Here is a 24759-nt window from a genome sequence, read left to right on the forward strand (position 1 = left end):
CCGGGCTGAGGATCGCCCCCCCCCCCCCCCCCCCAGTGCATGAATCTCGTATTAATTATAATAGTGGAAAAATGAAAGATTGTCCAGTTGTTATGGAATGAATTATGTTTTTCCCCCCAAAAGTGACTAGAATATTAAGCAAACATTAAAATTGTTTTTGAAGAATAATTCATAAAAAATAAAAATATTTATAATAAGTGGAAAAGCATGATATAAAACCATTCAGTATGGTCCAAATTTAAAAATGTATGTATGCGGAAAAAAACAAACCAACCAGGAAGAACATAGAATAGGATGCTTATAATTATTTCTAATGTGATTATGGAAAACGTTTGTTTCTGGTACAATTAGTTTCCTTTTTGTTTATATTATTATTTTTATTTTTAATATATTTTATTGATTTCAGAGATGCAGAGAGAGGGAGAAAGAGATAGAAACATCAATGATGAGAGAGAATCATTTATCGGCTGCCTCCTGCATGCCCCCTACTGGGGATCCAGCCTGCAACCAAGGCATGTGCTCTGAATAGGAATCAAACCTGTAACCTCCTGGTTCATAGGTAGACACTCAACCACTGAGCCATGCTGGCTGGGCTATTTATATTATGTCTTTTTTTAGTGAACTTTCTGCATTGGCCATGTAGTACTTTTATAGTCAGAGGAAACCAAGTGGCATAAATGAATGCCTAAATGATGCCAATACCAGCTTTTACTGAAAATATTCATTAAAGATTAGATTTGCATGTCTCATAGTATAAAAGGATAGGTTTCTGAGCTTCAGTTAGTTTTAGTTTGGATATTATTTTTGGAACCATGCTTGTATTTTGATGTGGAGGTTTTTTGTATCAAAGAAAATTGAAATTTTTTCTTAAATATATTCATTATAGTGATTGATTGTTTCAGCACTAAGTTTGTTTCGGTTATGTTAGTAGAAGAAATGGTTATTATTCTGCCCTGTGGTACTTGTTTTTTGAATAACAACTTGTTGACAAAAATTACTGACTTGGTGGTGGTGGTGGGTGGGGAGAGGGAAGATGAGTAAGAATTGAGTGTAAGGGGCACATGGACTATTTAGTATAGGATTATGAATTAATTTTACTATCAGTTTTGCATACATAGTTATAGTTTATAGCTACATAAGTAAGGAATTAAACTTTAGTTTATTTTGAAACATCTTTGAAGTTTAGTTCCTTAAATCTAAAATTTAACAAATTTTTAAAAATACAAATCTATGTAATGGAACAAAGAGACAGGTTCTGCTGTCAGCTGTTTTTTAAGTTCTTACGTTTGAAAAAAACACCTGAAAGACCAAATTACATTAGGGAATTGTTGTAGAAACACACTTTTCTGTGTGCTACATGTTAAATAACATGAATAAGTTGTTGATAACTTTTCATCAGTTGTATTAGCTTATTTTCTCATAATGAAGCAATGTGGTACTGCATTCAAACTGTTTTCTTGATTGAAAGGACTTTGAAATGTAATTTCTAGATGAGAAGAAATTCTTGGAAAGAAATTACTTAAATTTTGCACTTATTTTTCAGTTTCTTACCTGATTTAGAAATATAACTAATGAATTCACTAAGGAAGAATAATGTAGAAAGTAGTTTTATATAGAGAGACTTTAAAGTAGATGTTTAGGTAAAAATAGCTTAACAGAAAATAATGATTATCTGTTGGTTATATTTTGCTTTTAATATAAAGAACTATGTAGAAATCTTGATAGGAAAAAAAGAATAGTTTCCCTTTTAAAAGGATTGACTACATTTTTCAGTGGGGAAAATATTATGATTAATTGTAGTGTAAGTATTTACCAAATTTACTTATCTGTATAGAAGCCTGTTTTTAGTGTTTTGCAACTAACAAGAAAAATCTAAACTATTGTAATGAATTGTCTTGTCTTTTTGCAGGCTGAACTCACGGGAATCAAATGGCGTAGGTACAATTTTGGAGGGCATGGGGACTGTGGACCCATAATTTCAGCCCCAGCCCAAGATGATCCAATCCTGTTAAGTTTCATCCGCTGTCTGCAAGCCAACTTGCTGTGTGTATGGCGTCGTGATGTCAAACCAGATTGCAAAGAGTTATGGATATTCTGGTGGGGAGATGAACCCAACTTAGTGGGCGTAATACATCATGAACTGCAAGGTAAGGTTTTTGTTGTCTTTTCTTAAAAATTGAATGCATCGTATCTTTTTTGAACAGTGGTAAATTCCAAAGAGGTTATTAAGACTTGCTGAGAAGAAAAATCCTAATGTTTAATGGGTGTGTCTCTCAAAGGAAAATCCTCACTCTCACCCCTCTTCTTCCCACTCCCATTTTTCCTTATTTTTCAAATTTTATTGTCCTTTCCCAGTTTTCCTGGGAATCAGAACCTTGTGAGCCACTATTATTAAAGAAGAGTTTTGTGTCTCCTGGGTGTGTTGGGTTGGAAAGCCACTGTTTAAAAAATATTTTTATTGATTTCAGAGAGGAAAAGAGGGGGAGAGAGAAATAGAAACATCAATGATAAGAATCATAGATCATTTGCCTCCTGCTTGCCCCCACAGGGATCAAGCCCACAAACTGGGAATCAAACCGTGACCTTCTGGTTCATAGTTCGATGCTCAACCTCTGATCCTGCCCAGGCGGTCAAAATCAACTGTTCTAAAAAGACAGTGAATTATAATTGGCAATTCAGTGAAATGAACAGTTGTTTTTTCTTGGACTGTAGCTGTGTGGTTATTGCCAGTAGAACTCTGGTGGAAAATTATAAAATGATAATAGAAACTTAGTGCAGACCTTATTGGACAAAATTATGAGATGACATTGGCTAGTATTTTGACGAAATATTAATATAAATGATCTGGTCTGATATTGGTGTAGCAAGTTTTCTTTTGTTTTGTTCCTGCATTTTATGTAATTAGGTGATTCCAGGAAATATTTGTCTCAATGTTTCCTAATTTTTAACTTCAGATTACATCTGATACCTAGAAACTGAATTAGTGTAAGAGTTTCATTATTCTAACCTCTACACTTTGTATCTACCACAGATTTATAATTAGAGGAAATTTTATCAATATTTTTGAATTTCTGATAAAAGATTTTGCCTCTTTACCCAAATGTTTCCATCTTGCATGCTAAGGAATTTTTCTAAATCAAAACTGATTCTGATCTTTAGTTAGGGTAAGGCATTAACTCTTTTTGTCTTATTCTCTTAGGGCCACCTTTTATGTCCAAACTACTCTATATTTTGTTAATTTGCGGTTGAAAAATTTTAGATAGTGTTTGAAATGTTTTGTTAGTTGACATATTTTTTTTTTTAAAGAAAGGAGTAAAACTAACTTTAACGTATATTGAGAGTCTATCCTAAAGTTTCAAAATTTGCCTGAAGGATTTCCTGCTAACTTTTGTTTGATACCTTCATAGCGTTTTTAATGCAGTCACTCTTATCTGTGATATCTCCTGCCCCAACAGCCAGAGGGCAGTAAACCACAGAGGACTAATTTGAGCTGTTTACCTTATGGTCCATTTGTCTATTCAACTCAAACCTTTCTCCCCATATTTTTAGAGTACTTGGCATGTAAATGTAAGAACCCTTTCTGAGTAAGATTGCTAACTTAGGTGCTTAATCAGCAAAATCTCAGAACTAATATATATCTCAGAGCTATTTCATGTAGTTAGCAGTGAACTCAGGTAAAATTACTTTTTTAACACCTGGATTTCACTGATCAGAATTTTAAAAATAAGAAACCTCCTAGAAGATACTTCTAAAACTTATATCTGTTCATTTAAATATCAAAACATACATTTTTGTTGGTTAAAAATTTTTTTATATATGTAGTAGAGCCATATAACATTTGTTTTAGTTTTTCTCACCTTTATTTTTCATGATTCTTTTCTAACTCAGACTCCTTCCATTTCTCCACTCCACACTGATCCTTTATGTTTTAACTTTTTGGTCTGGTCTCTATTTGTTAAGCACACAAATTATCATTTTATAATGATGAAATAAAACCCAACTGTCTATTAGGCATATTTAGTTGATGTATAAAGTTATTTATTCATACCAACAAAGCACATGATCATCATTCTTAGAAATAACTTAAGTTATTGTGTTATTTCTCATGGACTTCGTATGTTACTGAGTTAAAAAGATGTAGGCTATTTAAATTTTATATAGTTGCCTTAGGTAACATATGTAGATTCATTAATGTATTAAGTATCTTTGTGGTAAAGAATTAAGCAAAGATTAACTTTAAATTGTTTTTTTTTTTTTATAAATTACAGAAATAATACATTTTAATTAGGGAATTAGGGAAACAGAACTGCCAAATGAAGAGAACAAAGAAACAAAACCTAAAGTCTAGACCAGTTTTAATATTTGGTGTTTTTATGTATAAATGAAATTGGTATTATACTGGTTTGTAATTCAGTCCTTTTCCTTAACATTATATTGTGAATGTTTTCTCGTGAGAATAATTTATTTTTATCTTCTTTCCTATTGAGTCCAAAAAACTGTGTAGTGTTTATTCCTTTCTGAGCCACCAGAAAAGTATTACAGTGATGGAACAGTCATAACTTTGTTAAGTACATCTATTCTTTTTTATGTTGAATTTGTGAAAGTTATTTGAAGCATATGAAGCGTCCAGTTTTGTAGATAAAGTGGTTAAAAAGGTAATTTAAAATGGTTCAACATAATATTAGAAAATATTTGAGACTTAATTAGAAAAATGAATGGCATAAAGACAACCTTGTTTTAAGTGAGGGAGAACAAGAAAAGCAGAGAAAGCATGAAAAATAATGAAGGATACGAAGGGAATATTTTAATTGCTATTCATAAAATTGAGGATTTTTGGCATCTATTTCATTCTCTATTAATATATATGAGTCATTTCATTTTGGGTAAAATAACTTTTGGCAGAACCCTGTTAACATTAAACACGATAGTACTATTATATTTGTAAATTTTCTTTTTATAGGGCCATCTTACTTACTGTTTCTTAAAATGTGTTTTGACTGTGTTATTAGGCATTTCACTTTGTCTTTATGGTGTACCCATATTGGATACCACTAATAAACCTGACAGTAAAATACAATACCAAAGCAGTCATCTTACATGTAAATGTATAAAGAAGCCCTATAGAGAATAATCCTAAGGATACACACATGAGTTGGTTTTATAATATTAGAGTTTTTGTTTAAATGCTTGAAATACCTATATAAAATAGTCTGAGAGAAGACAAACACATTTATAGCCGATCCCTGTAACTTATTGCTGTTTATATTGTACTAGAGGCCCTGTGCATGGATTTGTGCACCGGTAGGGTCCCTCAGCCTGGTCTGTGGACATCCCCCAAGGGGTCCCGGATTGTGAGAAGGCGCAGGCCAGGCCGAGGGACCCCACCGGTGCACGATTGGGGCTGAGGAGGGACCGTGGGAGGGCTCCAGGGTGTGTCTGGCCTGTCTCGCCCAGTCCTGATCGGCTGGACCCCAGCAGCAAGCTAACCTACTGGTTGGAGCATCTGCCCCCTGGTGGTCAGTGCGCGTCATAGCAACTGGTTGAACGGTAGACACTTAGCATATTAGGCTTTTTTTTTTTTTTTTTATAAGATGGCCTAGTGGTACGTAGAATGGGCTTGGGTTTGAATCGTTGCTAGCTGTGTATTCTCGGCCAAGTTATTTAACTTAGCAGTGTGGTAGCATCCTCACTGTAAATTGGGTTATAAGGATAAAAAAGTTAAAGTACTTAAAATAGCACAGAGAATAATCAATAATTGTAACTATTACTGCTGGTACTACAATGAGAACAGTTGACTCATACATCAAAATTAAAACATTTTGTTATTTTTTTATACAATTGGTCTGTTCTGTATAACATTCAATGTTCATCAAATATTGATTTTTAAAGTATATATTTAGGTTGAATAATCATTTTTGAGTTTTGAATTGTACTGTTTGGGTGGAATAACTGGAAATAGTAAAGTGTCTAAGGCATTGAAGATAACCCTGCTCATATTAAATTTGTCTAGACTTAAACTGTAAACAAAGTTTCCTAATAAATCTTAAGCTGTGTTTTAAAGAGGTCAGAACTTAAGATTTGATTTTCTTGGTTACCTGTAAGGTAGATTTGTAACTTTTCTGTCTTCTCCACATGGTGGTGCTGAAGCAGGGAATTGGCTGAACATGTTCTTCCTTGTGTCATCCATGAGTATCTGTATCAATGGCTCCAGTTGGTTTGATGTAATCTCTTGATAAGCTGATAATTTAAAAATGGTATAAGACAAGCACACAAATATTGGTAATGCAGAGAACACTGTAATTCTTACAGCAAAGAGAAACATAGTAGATTGACTACTTTCCAAATGGGCAGACATAAACTTACAACAAGAACACCGTGAGTCTTAGTGCCAAGGTTGATAACCTTTTTGGTTTCTGGTTTGCCTATTTAACGTCTATTAGGCAAGAGCTGTGGTAAGTTCTGGGTATGTAAAATGAGTCCTTAGCTTTAAGGAGCTCACAGTCTTATTGGTATAAACTAAATGAATCATTAATTGTGATGCAGTGGAGTAAGCTATAAATCATTAAGCATGGATTCTGCATAATCATGAAATTCAACCTTGGGGACAAAGGGTAGGGAGATGATTGGGAAGCCCAGAGTTGGTGAGGTTTACAGGTTAGGTAGAAGTTATCTAGGTTGGGATAGAACTCATCCTAGTCAGGAGAAGTAGCCTTACAAAGAGCCTGTGGGCAGTGAACAAATTGTGGGGAGAGCCGGTTTGCCCAGAGCTTGGGGTATGACTGAAATAATCAGGGAGACTGAAAGCCTGGGAAGGGGTGGGGGGCAAAGTGTGGAGTACACTGAAGCAAGGGTGAGGAATTTGGATTTAATTTGATAAATTTTGAGGCATTGTAAGTCTCTGATCAGAAAAATAAAGAATTAGGAGTATCATACACAAGATGAGTATGAGTAGGAAGACCTTAGCATTTAATAAATTATTTTATTCTAAATTGAACTATGAACTTAAATATTCTGTTTAGTTTAGGATACAGATTTATTTAAATTTAAAAATACCAGTGATTATGTACTGAATAGTCTTTGCAATTTTATTTTAACTTCTTTCTTGACTAAATTCTTTTCCACATTTTCAATTTGAATTTTAGAGATTAATATAGTATGCTAAATTGACTTCTCATCAACCAAACAAAATCATTTTATAAACACAATCTTCTTGCCATTTCATTGCCTATTAGTCAGTGGTAGGAAAGATATGCAATCTTGAAGTCCCAAAATATTACAAAGAGCAAGTACAGACTTCTAGGGACTGGCAATGGCTTGACCCAAATCATTAAGAGTCCCTAGCCCAGAAGGAGAAGTATTGTATAGAGTCTGGTATGTACTTAGTAATGTTTGTTGAATGAATGAAGTCTGTCGTATATAGTTCTAATATAACATAACTCCTAGAGGTTGACTTATAAAAATACTTAACATTTTAAATGATCTGATAATGTGGAAAGATTGAAACCTAGTTAAAATTGGCATTATTATTTTTGTTTTTAATTCCTAAGGAGGTACAAAAATCCATTTTATTTTGTGTATGTTCTATAAAGAATATTAGCTATAAATGTGCAATTTTATTTTAAAATTATGTGCTATCCTTTTTCATTTTAAAAGAAATTATTTATTTGAGAGAGGGGGGAAGAGAGAGAAAGAGAGAGAGAAACAAACATTGATTGGTTGTTCCATTCATTTATGCATTCATTGGTTGATGCTTGCATGTACCCTGACCAGAAATCGAACCCGAAACCTTGGCGTATTGGAACGATGCTCCAACTAACTAAGCTACCCAGCCAGAGTTCCCTTTTCATTTTGATTAAAACAAATGAAAATTGTAATAGGAAGATATCTATCCACTTATAAAGAATGATTGTCCAATATTAGTATTAGAAATCTTAGGAATCAGCTTTGCTGTCAGTGTAGGGGCAAAATGCCCAGTGGTAAATGGTAGCTAGGTCTAAATAGTTTATAAAGTAACTGTTCCTTCTTTTTACTGGGATCTAAATTATTCAAGTCTTGATATAAAATTTCTGATTTTTAAGTAACTTTTGTTCTATTTCCTATGTTTAGTTTGAAAGAATTATTTTGCTAAAATTACACAATTAGTATGATGATTACCCAAATGATTGTAGTGCATTGTACTGAAATATTCGATTTAGTAGAAAATTATAAATTATATCCTTAATGGAGAAAATGAAATAAATATTAAGACTTTGGTAAGCAATAAATTTTTTTATTGTAATATTATGCTAAGATCATAATGATTTCAGAATTTTTTCATATGAAGAATAAAAAAAGATCTAATGGATTATTTGTTAACCAATGTCACCCCAATAAATTCAATAAAACATAATATCTAGAAAAAAGATCTAATGGATTAGATGGAATAATTAAGCTAAATGTGCTTGAAATTGAGAGAACAAGCTAAAGTCTAACTTTTGAATGTAAATAAAATCGATGTGTTACCACAGGCAACTTACTGAACCATGTAATTAGTTTTTTCTATGAAAAATGAGACATTTATATTGCGATTGTGGTGAAATAGCATGTAAAGGGCTTACATTCTAATAAAATGAAAATTAAACAGTTGGTAAAAAATTATAATTTAAAGGTTGTTGCTTTAGGGAAGTGTTAAATCTAATCAGCTGATTGGTGGGAGACATTTATGTTTTGCTTCGTATAGGCATTATGGCTTAATATTTTTGAATTGATATAAAGTCACCTACATGTATAAAGTAAACCTGAGTGTTAAAACCCCCAGTAATGGAATAAGTAGTGTTGAAAATTAAACTAAAACTAGGTAATTAGCTATTTGTTTTTTCCCCCTTGATATTTAAATAAAATTTTTGTGATAGACATTGTGACTGAAATCTAAGTATTTAGCCTAGCAATTTTAAGAGTAGCCTCTTGGATTCTTTCTTCCTTTGTTTGTGTATATTTTATTTCAAAATCTTGTTCTTTAATAGATAACTTTAAGATTTAGAAGAGGTTCTTGTACATGAAAGTGGTATAGATTTCTTTGCCCAGTAAAACAATTTCTTTGTTTTATCTCATTCAGGGAGTTTCATGTAAGAATCTGAATATGGTAAATTGGAGAAAACATCTAGGTATTACTAGAATTTAAGGGCCTAATTAATCCTAGAAAAGATATGTTTGAACAATAAAAGTGAATGTGGTAGGGATATAAAATTGCATTTACAGAGAAAAACAACTTTTGCTTCAGAATTTACAAGCAAGTTTATTGCTGACATATTCAGATGGCATCAGATCAGTCTTACTATTTAGTTTTTTTTATATAGGAAGTGAAATAAAAAGTCCCTAAATAAAACTTGGATTTTTTAAGAAAGGAAGAAGTTTGGAATGCTCTCTGTGGGCTGTCATTCATTGAAAGGACTCAGTGAGTGTCCTCTCCCATTTATACTGTTGTCATTAGCATAGCCAAAGGGAAACGGAAGCTTAGGAAAAGACCATGACTTGGTGCCCTGACCAGGAAGCTAACCTTGACCTCTTGGTTTCTGGGTGGATGCTCAATCACAGAGGCATACCTGCCGGGCTTAAATTCTTTAAAAAAAAACAACAACATTTTAATGCTAGAAACACATAAGTATGCTGCTTCTCCCCTCTCCCAAAAGATCCCAACAATTTAGAAATTTGTTTTAATCACTAGAGAATTACGAAAATTGGATTCTGTTACTTTAAGTATTTCATGACTGAGCTTCTGTCCTGATGTTACCTGAAGAGATTTTCATTGAATATCATTATGGCAAGTAAGTGTTCGATAATTTTCTTTAAAGCTCTATCTATGTAAATATTTTTGAACAATTTTCCACAAGTACTGGGCCACATACCTATTTCTTATAAACCTGACATTGATAAAATAGATTCTTTCTATAATTGGGTCTTGTTTTGATCCTGGCTCTTTCAGATTGTGATTTGGCAGTGAGTTCAACAGAATAAGCATTATCCTCTTGAGGCCCATCTAGGATTGAACTAAAGGGCTTCCACAATATCCACATGATCACAATTAGTTCTTTTTTGTGTGCTGTGATAGTGCAACTGAATATGAGCTGGTTGCCAGCTTATTGTGGTAGAATAATACCCTGCAGTTTGTAGTTAATCATGCAGCAGAATTAGTTTGATTTAAAAAAATTTAAGAATAAGATAAAAATTAGGTAAAGATGATGTGTTTTTGTGTTGGAAAAGATTTTGTGTACATTGGTAAAATGAAGGTTAGAGTAATCACAAATCTGTTATAATTTCTTCCTCCTGTTTCATGTAATGTCATATAGAATATCTTCTATTTTACAAATTACTTTTATTTATGACTTTGCTAGCCTTGGTTGGGGGGAGGCAAGATTTTTTTTGCTAGTGTTTTTTTTAAAATATATTTTTATTGATTTCAAAGAGGAAGGGAGAGGGAAAGAGAGATAGAAACATCAATGATGAGAGAGAATCATTGATTGGCTGCCTCCTGCATGCCCCCTACTGGGGATCCAGCCTGCAACCTGGGCATGTGCCCTTGACCGGAATCAAACCCGGGACCCTTCAGTCCACAGGCTGATGCTCTATCCACTGAGCCAAACCACGTAAGGCTTTTTGCTAATCTTGAAGGCCTACTCTCTGACACCAGTAGGAAATCTACACTAATAAAAGAGAAAAATGGTAATTGGCGTACGACCGCTACCCTTCCCATTGGCTAATCAGCGTATCCTTATGCAAATTAACTGTCAGCCAAGATGGCGGCCGGCAGCCAGGCAGCTGGAAGCGAACATGAGGCTTGCTTCCTCCAGGGACTGCAGACTCCAACGTTCCCCGCCTGACTTGCCGGCCTCTGAGCTGGCAGTTTGAAACATTCTAACAAGTATAGCCGGCTGGGATCTCAGAGCTGAAGTTATACATTGTTTCGATTATAGAACTGCAAACAAACCAGCAGCAGAAGCCTCAGAGCTAGAGCCAGAGCTAAAGCTGGCCCAGAAGAAAAAAAAAAAAAGAAAAAAAGGAGCGGTTGGGAGCTTCAGTCAGCCTGAAAGCAGCCCTCAGCCCCTCACCCAGATTGGCCAGGCACCCCAGTGGGGACCCCCACCCTGAAGGGTGTGTGACCAGCTGCAAACAGCCATCATCCCCTCATCCAGGCTGGCCAGGCACCCCAGTGGGGACCCCCACCCTGATCCAGGACACCCTTCAGGGCAAACCAGCCGGCCCCCAGGCCTCTATCCTATATAGTAAAAGGGTAATATGCCTCCCAGCACCGGGATCAGCGGAGCCGCGAGGCCTCCTGGCACCAGATCAGCATGACAGGGTGCAGCGCCCCAACCCCCTGATGGGCCCTGCTCTGTGGGTGATAGAGGGCGGCGCCCCAACCCCCTGATCCGCCCTGCTGTGTGTGTGACAGGGGGCGGTGCCCTAACTCCCCTATCGGCCCTACTCTGTGAGTGACAGGGGGGAGCTCCCCAACCCCCTGATGGGCCCTGCTCTGTGCGTGACGGGGGGGGGGGGCAGTGCCCCAACCCCCTGATTGGCCCTGCTCTGTGAGTGACAGGGGGCAGCGCCCCAACCCCCTGATTGGCCCTGCTCTGTGCATCACAGGGGGTGGCGCCGCAACCTCCCCATTGACCCTGCCTTGAGTGTGATAGGGGGTGGTGCCCCAACCCCCCAATCAGCCCTACCCTGAGTGTGACTGCGGGTGGCATCGCAACCTCCCAATCCACCCTGCTCTGTGCATGACAGGGGGCGGCGCCCCAACTCCCCAATCAGCCCTGCTCTGAGCCCGACCAGGGGCTGCACCTAGGGATTGGGCCTGCCCTCTGCCACCCAGGAGCAGGCCTAAGCCAGCAGGTCGTTATCTCCTGAGGGGTCCCAGACTGCGAGAGGGCACAGGCCGGGCTGAGGGACCCCCCTTCCCCCCCGAGTGCACAAATTTTTGTGCACCGGGCCTCTAGTAAGTAAATATTTGTGGAATGACTGCCCAAATAAGGGCAGTATTATTTTTTCCCCCCATAGGTAATAATGGACTTGTTTTAATGTAAGCAGTTTTGATGTTTGCTTTTATTATTTGCTAATCCTCACCCGAGGATATTTTTCCATTGATTTTTAGAGAATGGAAGGGAGGGGACACAGAGAGAGAGAGAGAGAAACATCAGTGTGAGAGAGACACATCGATTGGTTGCCTCCCCAACATGCCCCAACCGGGGCCATGGATCGAGCCTGCAACCGAGGTATGTGCCGTTGAACAGAATCAAACTCAAGACCCTTCAGTCCATGGGCCGTTGCTCTAACCACTGAGAAAAACCGGCCAGGGTGATGTTTGCTGTTTTTAGAGGACATGTTATTGACATTGAAATATATTTAGTCTAAAAGAAAAATTTAGATACTCTTAGTTCAGTTTCAGGCATTATATTTTAAATTTTTTAAAAAAGTAGTCTAGCAAGCCCTAACCGGTTTGGCTCAGTGGATAGAGCGTCGGCCTGCGGACTGAAGGGTCCCGGGTTCGATTCTGGTCAAGGGCATGTACCTTGGTTGCGAGCACATCCCCAGTAGGGGGTGTGCAGGAGGCAGCTGATTGATGTTTCTCTCTCATCAATGTTTCTAACTCTCTATCCCTCTCCCTTCCTGTCTGTAAAAAATCAATAAAATATATATTTTTAAAAAAAGTAGTCTAGCAGATATTAATAATGGAAAGGATGTCTGCCTTGGTATCCTTGGACAAATTACACACAACTCTGATTGCTTAGAGAGGAAATCATACTTGTTGACAATGACTCTATTATGGAAAAATTTATCATGCCATTTATTGGTTTCACTAAGAGTGCAACAAAGAAAGAGGGGCTCCTGACTTGAGTAGCAAATGTGGCTGGGGCAGTTATTCCCATTGCTCCAGTAAAAGCTTCATTAACCAGAACTCAGTTTGAGCCCGCAAACAGATTTAAATGTACATTTTCCCATTCCCCTAACCCATCCTCCTTATGCACATACCGTTTTACAAAAAAAGGTTAAGTGACTGAAATATACCATTATCAGTGATTAGTCCAGACATTCACAGATATCAATTTGCTTCCCAGTATGGTTGGGGCAGTGAGCTAGAAGATACTAAGGAGGGACAAAAATATTTTCATGTGATGTCCTGGGGTCAGTATTGATTCAGCTCATTGCCCACACATTTAAATTTATAGTATTGTGTAACAATGATAAAACAAGGCTAAGAAGGATGTTTTAAAATAATTTTTTGAGCTTTATAAAGTGTTATCACTGTTTTTTGATCTTTCATATTTATAATTAACATGGTATTCAACAGATATTTATTGTGTCTACATTGTGTTAGGTGCTATGCAGAATAGAGAAATGAATCAAAAACATACTCTGTTTTTCAGAAGCTGACAGTCTCATAGGGGAGATAGCATATGTACACAGAACATTATTACAGATGTCTTAAAGAGAGCCACAATATGATTGAAGTTCTATGGAAGGAAGTAGAGCTTTGAGGAGACGGTGATTCTTGAACTGAGCTTTTAAAGAATGGGTAGACTTTAGCTATTTGGATATATGGCTATGTCAGGGCAAGGGCATTTTACATATATGGAATTGCATATGTAAGGGATATAGAATAGGAAAGTTTGGAATATTTATTGGAGTGAGAGTTAAAGATGAGAAGTTGATTGAAAATGCGTATTTGTGCTAAGACGTTTGTACTTATTAGGTAATTGGAGGTTTTGAGAGTTTTTGAAAGGTCTAGATAGGAAGCTCCCTGCAGGCTATAAACAGCCTGGATGGGCAGGACCTGCATGTGACTTTTGCCTATCATTGTATTGCACATATTTGTTGAATACATTAATTAGTAAATGAATGAGTGTAATAGAGTTTGTGTAAAGATCATCATTCTAGTACTGTTGGGTACCTTGAAGTCCTCTCAGTATTCTGGATCACATAGAAAATCATGCTGTTGTTATAGGAGACTGTTCTAAGTGGAGTATATGACTACAATTCTTGATGAATTGATTTCCTTTTAACCACATAATTGAAAAGAAGTAATATAATTTTCTTCCTTTTTTACAGTTGCTTATTTTCTAATAGTCTAGAATTTAATTTAAAATTTTATTAAAATTATTTTTCATAAATTATTTTTGTTAATGTTGTAGGTAGATTGAGCAATTGGCAAAAAGTTTGTGTTCTAATTGTCCTGTAGAACAGGGATTATGGAACAGTGTTATTTATGGGTAAAAGAGTGTAATAATATTCATATGCCAGAAGCCTTATTAACTTGTAAATACATCATGGATTGAATGACCTTGGCTTTCCTACTTGTGTTATAAATTGGCAGCTCAACACTAGAGTTGATATTTGCTACATATAAATGATTATGTTGCTTTGCTGAGGCTCTCTGGGAACTACATGTTTCACTATAGAAACAAATGAAGGAAAGCTGTCATTGAGCTTTCTCCCTCTGACCCTGAAATCCCAAATTAATTACTACCTAATTTAATACCATGGCTAAATACACTACATGATAGAATGAGTTAGTATATGATTTAGGCCAACATTTTCAATGAAATCCTTAATAGATATTTTTTAGTGTTAGTATACTTTTTCTTTTGTTATAAAAATAGCCTTTTGGTTTCATCTACTTTCTAAATATTTAAGATAGCAAGGTAGTAGTTTGCAAGCTCTGTAATTTTAAAATGGCATTTTTCAAAGACTGTTAGCAAAGTTGATCTGTTCCCTCCAAAGATGCTTGTGAACACGCTTGCACATATACCCACAGTAGCTCAGATTTCCTGTATTAAGGTGTAATTTCAGTTTGGTAACATGTCGTGGAATCTCCCAGAGAATGTTTGAAGAGTCCTCCCATCATTAGTGAATCACACCTCGTGACCAGGAATCATCTATCATTCTTTTTTTTCCATTGGTGACCTTAGCTCAGCTGGCTTTCAGCAGAATCATAGTCATGGATTGTGGATTACTCCTTCCTATCCACACTCATATATCCAAAATGGGACAGAGGCTAGGAAGAAATTTACCATTTTTTTATCTTTTACCTTTGAAGAGCTAGATACCATAAGTGAATGGTAAGTAACCAAAATAAGACCAAGTGTTCATATTGTGCCTCTTTTTTGTTCTCATAGAGAAGTCATTTAGATTAGCTCATCTTTTGTTCTTATCTATAGTATGGAGATTACAGCTTTATTTTATGATGTAACATGCAGTGAATATGAAAAGCTCATAGATTTAAATATTGTGTAAATGCATTTCATAGTCATACTTTTCCTTTAATGAACTCCACACTGTCAAAATATTTAAACCTTCATCAGTTTATTTTACAATTCATAGTTTTACAATTCATAGTAATAATTTCTAATTGTAGATAAAATTTGGCTTTTTTCACCTGACATTATCAGTATAGTCTTAATTATGTAGGCATTTGATTTAAAAAAATGGTCTTATAATTGATCATTTTCTGGCTTTAACTGTGCAAGGATAATTGATAAAATCTACTAGTATGACATTGCTCCCGAATGGATTTTTAGAGTAAAACATTAAAATGATGTCTTAATATTGCTTCAAATAGGGAATTATGATTTGATCCTTGAAAATTATACTATGTGTGTGGTATATGTTAATTATCAACTGACCAGAGTGTTTTTTACTATTACATATTTCAGACTTAGCAGGGATAGTTGATGAGCAAAGGTTACTATTCCAAATTCATCTTCCATGCCATATTAAGGCTCTTTTCCTTACCACATTTGTTTTTTAATGTGCAGAATAGTTTTTATATTTATCGTACCTAATTTTATAGTAAAATAAACTAAGAATACATGATGGTTTGAAATACTTATATGTTGAAACTAGAAACCAGACAATCATCAAATATTTATAATTCACTTCTTATGTGCTAGGCATCATGGTTTCATGCTGTGTGCTTGATGATCAGTCTTGGAGTGGAAAGTAGTTTTGAAATTATTTTTTCTTTTTGAATCTTAAATGATTTACAGGGAGAAATTTAAGATTTGTTGATTCGTTTTTGCACCTTTTGTGTTTATGAAATTCATTTTTATGTAATAGGTGGGATATATTTAGTAGTCATGAAATAAGTAAGTAGCAGTCTTTACCATACTGAAACTTAATTTAACTAGTTGAACACTAGTGACAAGAGGGACTTCAAAGTAATCACTGACTTTAGTCTAGTAATAATATATTCATTGAGATGCTTTATTCAAAGAGCAGAACCACACAGCGTTTTCCAGCCTTTTAGTTTTCTCAAGGTTAAGTATTGTGCCTAAAAATTTACCTAACTTACTTGGTTAATTAATTTTCAAGTATATGGACTACAAAATTTAATCTTTGCCAATTTTGGTATATCAAAGCAGGCTTGACTGGTTATAGCCTCTTCTAAAACCCAGTCTATGTATTTAGATAGCCTGCTGAAAGAGAGTGGAAAATCTGGATGTTGGCTATATAAATAATCAGTTTATAGTTTGATTGTTTTTTAGGTCTCTGAGTGGAAGTAAAAAGAGTTTGGGAAAAGCATATTGTCATTGGAACAGAAATTCAAATTATTATTTTATAGAGATTAAAAATTATTCATGATTATTGGATATGTATTTTGTGAAAAGATTTATCAGTTTATAATAGCACTAACAGCTAAGGTAATCTACATATTGTAGTTTTAGTCCGTGTAGGTAGCTTATTTATATTTTTGCTATTTCACATGAAAAGCTATTTGGCAGCTGAAGTTAATTTTAGAGCAGCTTTCTGGAATTTAGTCTTTAAGCACTAAAAGTTTGAACACTTCTTGAAAAAGAACTGTAGTTCAATTTTGGTATTAACATTGGATTCTAAAAATAATTTTGCCATGGAAATGATATAAACTCTAACCATAAAAATTTAAAGTTATATGTATACAATAGATGAATGCTCTGAAAGTTTGGTTTGATGGTTATTGGGGATTTTAACTCAGGTCACATTATGTTTGTTTGTTTGTTTGTTTTTTTAATCATCACCCGTGGATATTTTTCCATTATCTTTTAGAGAGAGGGAGAGACAGAAACATCGATGTGAGAGAAAAACATCGATTGGTTGCCTCCTGCATGTGCCCTGACCAGGGCCCTGGCCGGGGAGGAGCCTGCAACCAAGGTATGTGCCCCTGATTGGAATCAAACCCGGGACCCTTTGGTCTGTAGGCTGATGCTCTATCCCCTGAGCCAAACTGGATAGGGCAGGTCACATTATGAACATAAAAAAATGAATCAATCTTTATATTCATACTAGAGGCCTGGTGCACAAAAATTTGTGCACTGGTCGGGGAGGGAGTATGGGGTGGGGGTCCCTCAGCCCCACTTGTGCCCTCTCACAGTCTGGGACCCCTTGGGAGATAACCACCTGCTGGCTTAGGCCCGCTCCCCGGGTGGCAGATGGCAGGCCCGATCCCTCGGTGCCTGCCCTGCCTCCCTGGGTCGCGCACACGGCAGGGCCGATCCGGGGGTTGGGGCGCCGCCCCGGGTCGGGTCACATATGGGACGCCTGGGCGGGCTGGCCGATCGCTGCTGCCCCGCCCAGCCGCCCTGGGTCGGGTCGCACACGGACACCCGCGGCCCTGGGTCACAGATAGCAGGCCAGATGGCGGCGGGGCAGGTGGGATGGCGCTGTCCTGCCCTGTCTGCAGTATGCAAATTAGCCGTCATCTTTGTTGGTTAATTGGCATATCGTGCTCATTAGCCAATGGGAGGCGTAGCGAAGGTACGGTCAATTACCATGTTTGTCTATTATTAGATAGGATGTCCCTTTATAAAGAAGTCCCAAAGATCACTTAAAGATTCATAACATGAATGAGTCAGATATAGAAATCTTTTTTTTCTTCTGAAATAAATTTATTTCTTTTTTATATTTGTTTTCTGATCTAAAGTTTATCTCATAAATAGTTTGTTATAATACTGAAACACTGTAGAAATAGACATTTGTCTTCCCTTTAACAGTTTGCTGTACTTTTTAAAAAATGTAGCAGAAATGTGTAATATAATTTAATTCTTTATATTTATGAGTAGTCACCTTCCTCTTTACTTCATTTTTATATACTTTCAAAATTTAGCACTGTATAAATTGAAAATAAGTCCAATTATGTATAGGAAAAATAAAACTAAAATGCCCATCTCTTTATTATTGCTATTCTATCTGCTCCCAACAATTTTGACTGACTAAAATGATCCATGGATTTGGCCTAGATTTCATAGAGGAAGGAACAGGGAGAGAGAGATAAAAACATCAATGATGACAGAGAATCATTGATCTTCTGCCTCCTGCATGTCCCCTACTGGGGATGGAGCTGCAACCAGGCATGTGCCCTGATCCAGAATTGAGCTGTGATCTGGTTCATAGGTCGACGCTCAACCACTGAGTCACACTGGCCGGGCTAGAATTGGCATTTATACCTTAAATATTCATTGACACTTTTCATTCTAACTTGTAAGTTATAAATTCTTAAGGTACCCATTTGTTTAGGTCATTGAAAAATTCATTTGTGTTCTTATATAATTGAAAAAGTCTTTAAAGCCATCCTTTGTGGGCTTTTGCATTTATGAAAATAGTGAGGAAAATATAAATTACCATTGAATTCTAAATGTAGTCATTTCTTTGGAAAAACCAGCATCGAGAATATTTTACTGCTAGTCTTAAGTGCTTTGCATAATGCTGATAAGTACTCTATTAAATTACAGAATTTGTCTTGGGTTATTTGGAGGAGAAATTTGATATTGGAGAATATTTTACAACTTCATTATCCTTTTCTCAAAATGGTCTTAATGTCATAAGAAAAAATGTTGGTGTGTTAAGTATGAAGCTGTTTTCTGAAGATTGAGTTTCTGCAAAATGCCAAAAAGTACATGGAGTACTGAACTGAATTCCAAAGTCAGGATAAAGGCATGTGGGATATAAAAAGCATGTTGGTTTTTTTTTGTTGTTTTTTGCTGTTATAAATGTTGGCTAGGTGACATAATTATAATTGTTGGCATTTCAGGGATTGTCTTCAAGTGCCTGTTGTTTTGAACAGAGTAAAAACTGATCCTGGCTTTGTTATATTTAGGGGCAGTGGATAATAATTGCCTACGTGTTAAATGATAGATTTAAAGAGTTTTGTTGTTTTTTACGTATAGAACTAGATTAAGATTAAGGATACCATTTAGGAAAACTTGTAAAAATTTAAATCCCATCTTTTATTCTAGGTTTTAGCTTTTTTAAAAAGTATTATGTGAGATAAATTTGATCTTTGAATTTCTCTGGGTTAAAATATAATTCAATAGTTCCTAAAATGAACTGGCAAAGACTTAATTAGAAAGAGGCTAATTAGATAGACATGTTACCAAATCTTTTATATTTGGAGGATGAGGGAAGTATGGAATTCAATTCAACAAGCATTTATTGAGTATTAGGCACTTTGCAGTGAGCTGGGAATAACATGGTCACTGCTTTCTAGAAGTTTGAAATATATAATTAGTTTATTTTCCCCAAAAATTTAATTAATGACAATTTGAATTTAGTGCACCTTATTTTCAAACAATTCTCAGGATGCTTGTGAGGTTTTAAGTGAGTTTTCTTTTCTCTGGCTGTGTCTTTTTGTTTATTCAGTCTTCGGGTACTATTGTACTTTGAACATGGGCCAGATATGTGCAAGGTATTTGGCATTCACTGGTAAATGGACAACTCAGTTCTTGGATCTTTTGGAGTTTATAGTAGGACAGTTAGATAAGTACACAATACAATGGGATAAATGCTCTTGATAGTGGTAGTACTGCTCTGTTCATGTTTTATCCTCTAAGTTGTTGTTCCTGCTGTGATATCAGGGATTTGTGTCTTGAATTTAAAATGTTTAGTCAACTAAGTTTGAGTTTTCTCCTTTTTAAGATACCTTTACCATGGGATGATTGAAAGATGAGCTAGACATGAACTTTCTTTTTGGTGGGAGGAAGATGATGATAGGACTTTACTAATCTTGTTGTTGAAGGAATGGGGGGGGGAGGTGTAGGATAAAGGGGGAATAAGTGGTGTTGGAAAGAGAATTGACTTGGGGTGGTGAACACAATACAATATACAGATAATGTATATAAAAATGCTAAAGAATTAAAGTTTTTTTTCTAGTGAAAAACAATGGATTTTAATCAAAGTATTCTCCTAATATCAACTTTGCTGATATGATATTCACATATATTATTATGACCGTTTTTATTTTTTATTACATATCACACATACCAGATCTCTCTTGTAGTTAGATACATCTTTGTTGGGTATTTTCAGTGTTAAATCAAACATAGCAACTGCATGTTAGTCTTTGCTACAATTATCATCTCTTACACCACCAAATTTCTTTTGACCAGCTTGTATCCTTTACCTTGAATAGAATGTTTGTGAGTATGGAACAAAAGAGGATGGATTCAAATCTCAGCATGGCTGCATGCTTCAGTATTTACGTCACTAATCAGTACAGTTTTAAACTAAACTTCTGTATTCTTGAGCAGTCTTTGCCATGGTTTTCCCTCTTTCCAACTGCTTTACATAGCATCCAGAAGCATCTCTGTCCCCTTCTTTCCTGAGACAGACATTGATTCTTGAAGTTGTTTAGATGGTAGTAGGAGTGTGACTATCAACAGTAACAATGCACTTTGTCACGTGTGTGGTAGGAACCTGGAGGTACAGATAAAGTGCCTGGGAATTTGGAAGAGAGGAAATGACCTGAAATTACCCAGATATTAAGCAAGTGTTTGGAGGAAGTGACATTTAAAATGATGCTTTAGAGAGTTGAATTGGGACATGTAGGTTTCAGGGACAGGAAGAAGAATAGGTAGTCTAGTAAGTGAATGACAGGTATAAAGGCACAATAGCTAGAATGTCAGCTTGGCTGTTGAGAGGGGTGTGGAAAAGAGAAGAGGAAGAAATAAGTTTAGGAGGTAGTTTAGGCCTGGCTGGCGTGGCTCAGTAGTTGAGTGTTGACCTATGAACCAGGAGGTCACAGTTCGATTCCCAGTTGGGGCGCTTGCCCAGGTTGCGGGCTCAATCCCCAGTGTTGGGGCATGCAGGAGGTAGTTGATCAATGATTCTCATCATTGATGTTTCTATCTCTCTCTCTCCCTCTTTCTTCCTCTCTGAAATCAATTAAAATATATTTTAAAAAAGAAAAGACTTTTTTTTTTTTAAGTAAGGTAGTTCAAATTAGATCATGACTATTGAGTTTAAAGCATTACTACCATTCAGTAGACCATTAATGGGGTCTTTTGAGAGTCTTGAGTAGTTAGAAAGGTTAATCTGGATTGCAATATGTTAAATAAGTTGGAGCAATGAAGCTGGTGATAAGAATATTAGGAGTCTGTTTCATTATTTTTGGTGACATACCATTAAATAGCTGTTTTGTATATTCTTAATCACATCTAGTTTTTTAATTCTTAAATATTGAACTTTTGTGTGAGTTTTAATTTATTGATATCCATATTAAAATTAATCAACCTGAAGTGTAGGGAAAGAGGCTGGATTCACATTTTATCAATTAAACATACATTGGACAAATACTCTTTCCTAAATACTGTGGTAGGCATTGTGGACCTAAAAGAAAGATATGATTCCAGTAATTTTAGGTTTTTATATTTTTAATAGGAGGGGCAAAATTGAATTGGATTGAAGCTGAGTAACTCCATGTGTTCAGGGCTTATAGGATATGTGGTAGAAGAGGAGACAGAATAGGGGAAGGTGGTTGAGTCTGTATAGATATGTAAATAGGAATCATATTGTCTAAGACTTCCTTGGCTTTAACCCCTAGACAGTGGGCAAAGACTTTGAAGGTTACATGGAATGTCTGGTGACACATTTCTCCAACATTCCTGAGAAAAATTGCCTGTAAATATGCTTTTGTCATTTCTGAAAGAAAGATACTAGGCAATTTTTACTTAAGGAAAGTATTGATTATCACTTAGACAATTTCATTCATATAATATTAATATATATTTAAATAGAATAATATATTAATCATATATAAATGTTAAACATATAGTCAATATTATAGATTATTGATAATAACTGAAGCAAAAATAAAATATTTTTAACCATCCTCCCCCTGAAACCTTTTTATTGGAACATTGAAAAGGAATTAACCTATTATATTAGTGCAAGTTGTACATATATGATAATGATACCCTTTGTTTTGTTTTGTTTTGAGGTACAATGTCACAATAGTTTTAATACAACCACCAGTCTTCACAAAATAATTTTAATACTTTGTGTCTGGGCTAGCAGCATGTCGCACTGTGACATTCCTATACATACATAAGCATTTTGTCGAAGTACAAATGTTAAAAGCAGAGTAACTTAAGCAATTGCCTATACAAAGGTAAGTAGACACTGTAGGTTACTTTTCTTGAATTTTTGCTGCATAGTAAATTGTAATTACATGTCAGTGTAATGTTACTGATCTATAGAATACACTTTGAATTGTGAGGTATGGCAACTCCCTCTAAAGAGAGTTAACATGTGAACCTGAATATTTTGAGTGATTTTTTTTTTTAAGCTGGCATGGATGGGTAAGACAAAATTACAATCCAGCATTCAGAGACTCTAAAAACATTTTTCTGACCAAGAAAGAAAATAAAATCTTTTAATAATTTTCAGCTATTTCCTAACATTTCTTTTTTGGAGCATTGTTGAATGGACAACGATAAAGTAAATACTGAAGTGAAGCTAAGTTCGTTGTGGAAGTGTGGGTTAAGCCAGTTATGGAAAAAAAAATCCACCAGGTAACTAACTGCTCATTTACTTTACATAAGATGAGACTCTGATAAATATGCATATATATGCATCCCAATTTTATAATTCAAGATTGCAGTTGAATACTTCCAATTAACTTGAATTACCATGGTAATAAGACAATTAGAAACCTTATATTTTTTAAAAAAGGACATGCTTAACATTTTCTGACATTACTTCTAAATTCAAGTGAAACCAAATCCCCCTGAAATACATATTCTGCTCTAAAAATTAAGTGGTTCAGAGTTCGTAGCAAAAGCTATCACGATTTAACATTTACACCATAAAGTAGATACAAATAAACAAAAGTAACTGCTATTTAAAACATATAATAGATAAAATAATACAAACCAATGAACTAAAATTGGGTTAGAATGCTGCCATTCCAGTTTGATTATTTTCAATATTTAAGTTTCTCACTTTCAAAATGGACAATAAAACAGTTGTCCTATGTTTTAATGCAATTTCACTTGAAATTCTGTGCCCACATTACATATTTAATGTTTAAAATTGGGTACTATGCCACTTACGCATTATTCAAATATTCTAGAAAATAAATCATGATTGGTATTGTAGTTAACTGTCACAAAACATCAGTGGAAATAAAGAAATTACAGAAATGGAACCAATAGAAGGAAGACTGGAAGAGCTACCAGAACTCATTGAACATTAGGTGGAAGAATGGATCCAAGATAAAACGAACTTGCAGTGTTCTTTTATGAAAGAAAGAATAAACATTGTTTTGTCCACATTAATATTGTACTCATGACAGTCCCTTTTTCTAGTGCTGTGATAGACAGTCTTTAATGGGCAGGCACTTTAGTAAGAACATAAAAATTATAGTGCTTAGAAAAATTTGAAAATTATGAGCTATAAATTAATAAATAACCAAATCTGTATTTTTTGGCCCAACTACTAGAGAGGATATGTATACCCAAGAAATTAATTTTAAAATTTTTTACCTCATTTTAAAAACCTAAATGTACTACAATGAAGATTCTTTTGAGCAGACTTTCTGCTGAATGAAGCATCATATATTATTAGATTACAAGAGAGATCTTTCCTGAGTTATCCAATAGTGATCTATTTACAGGAAAGCTGTGTTATCTGGCACTTTACCAACTGGAATTTCTGAACACTCAATGCAAATCTTGACTCAACTAGCCAACCACACTAAATGACATAATTACACAACAAAATACAGACCACAATGGAATTAACAATATGTTGTTTTCAGGGTAATAAAATAGAGAAAGGGAAGGAAAGTCAGAAGAGGAATACCACCTGGGTCAACAGGGATTGACTCTTACTAACAAAACAATTTTAATTTCTTCTCTCCTGCTATGCTGGATAAAACAAAGCTTTTACTGTATTACATTTTATGAAAGAAAGCCTAGCAAGTAACTTGGTATAATGTTGCCTTGCATAGTACCTCTTGGTACCAAGGGAATATATGCAAATCATTCCCATCTGTAAAGTACCTCAAGAGAGGACTGAGAAAACTGAGATAGAAAGTTTTGTTTGTGCTAACCTAAATCATCTACACTAACAAAAGACAAACATGCAAACTGACCCTACCTTCGCTACGCCTTAAGCCACGCCCACCAGCCAATCAGAGCGACTATATGCAAATTAACCCAGCCAAGATGGTGGCTGGCAGCCACGGAACTGAAGTGAGCAGGAAGCTTGGTTGCCCCAATGATGGAGGAAGCCAAGCTTCCTGGCCGGCTCTGAGCTCCACTGAAGGCAACAAAGTTTCAATTATAGAAGGTAAATAAATCCCAGAATAAAAAAAAAAGAAAAAAAGGAGAGGCTGGGAGCTTCCGTCGCCGGGAAGCTTGGCCAGCCTGAAAACAGCTCTCAGCCCCTCACCCAGACTGGCCAGGCACCCCAGTGGGGACCCCCCACCCTAAAGGGGGTGAGACCAGCCTGAAAACAGCTATCAGCCCCTCA

The 24759-nt window shown here is 35.7% G+C and overlaps 1 protein-coding gene across 1 annotated transcript in view; it reads left to right on the forward strand.

Annotated features, from left to right (window-relative positions):
* MED13L (mediator complex subunit 13 like) overlaps nucleotides 1–24759 on the forward strand; it is a 234029-nt gene that overhangs the window by 8060 nt on the left and 201210 nt on the right. The window contains 1 exon segment of the mRNA XM_023761997.1: nucleotides 1910–2147. Within this exon segment, the coding sequence (XP_023617765.1) occupies nucleotides 1910–2147 (238 nt within the window).

This window comes from Myotis lucifugus, unplaced genomic scaffold (assembly GCF_000147115.1).
Source record: "Myotis lucifugus unplaced genomic scaffold, Myoluc2.0 scaffold_226, whole genome shotgun sequence".
NCBI classification, from domain to species: domain Eukaryota; kingdom Metazoa; phylum Chordata; class Mammalia; order Chiroptera; family Vespertilionidae; genus Myotis; species Myotis lucifugus.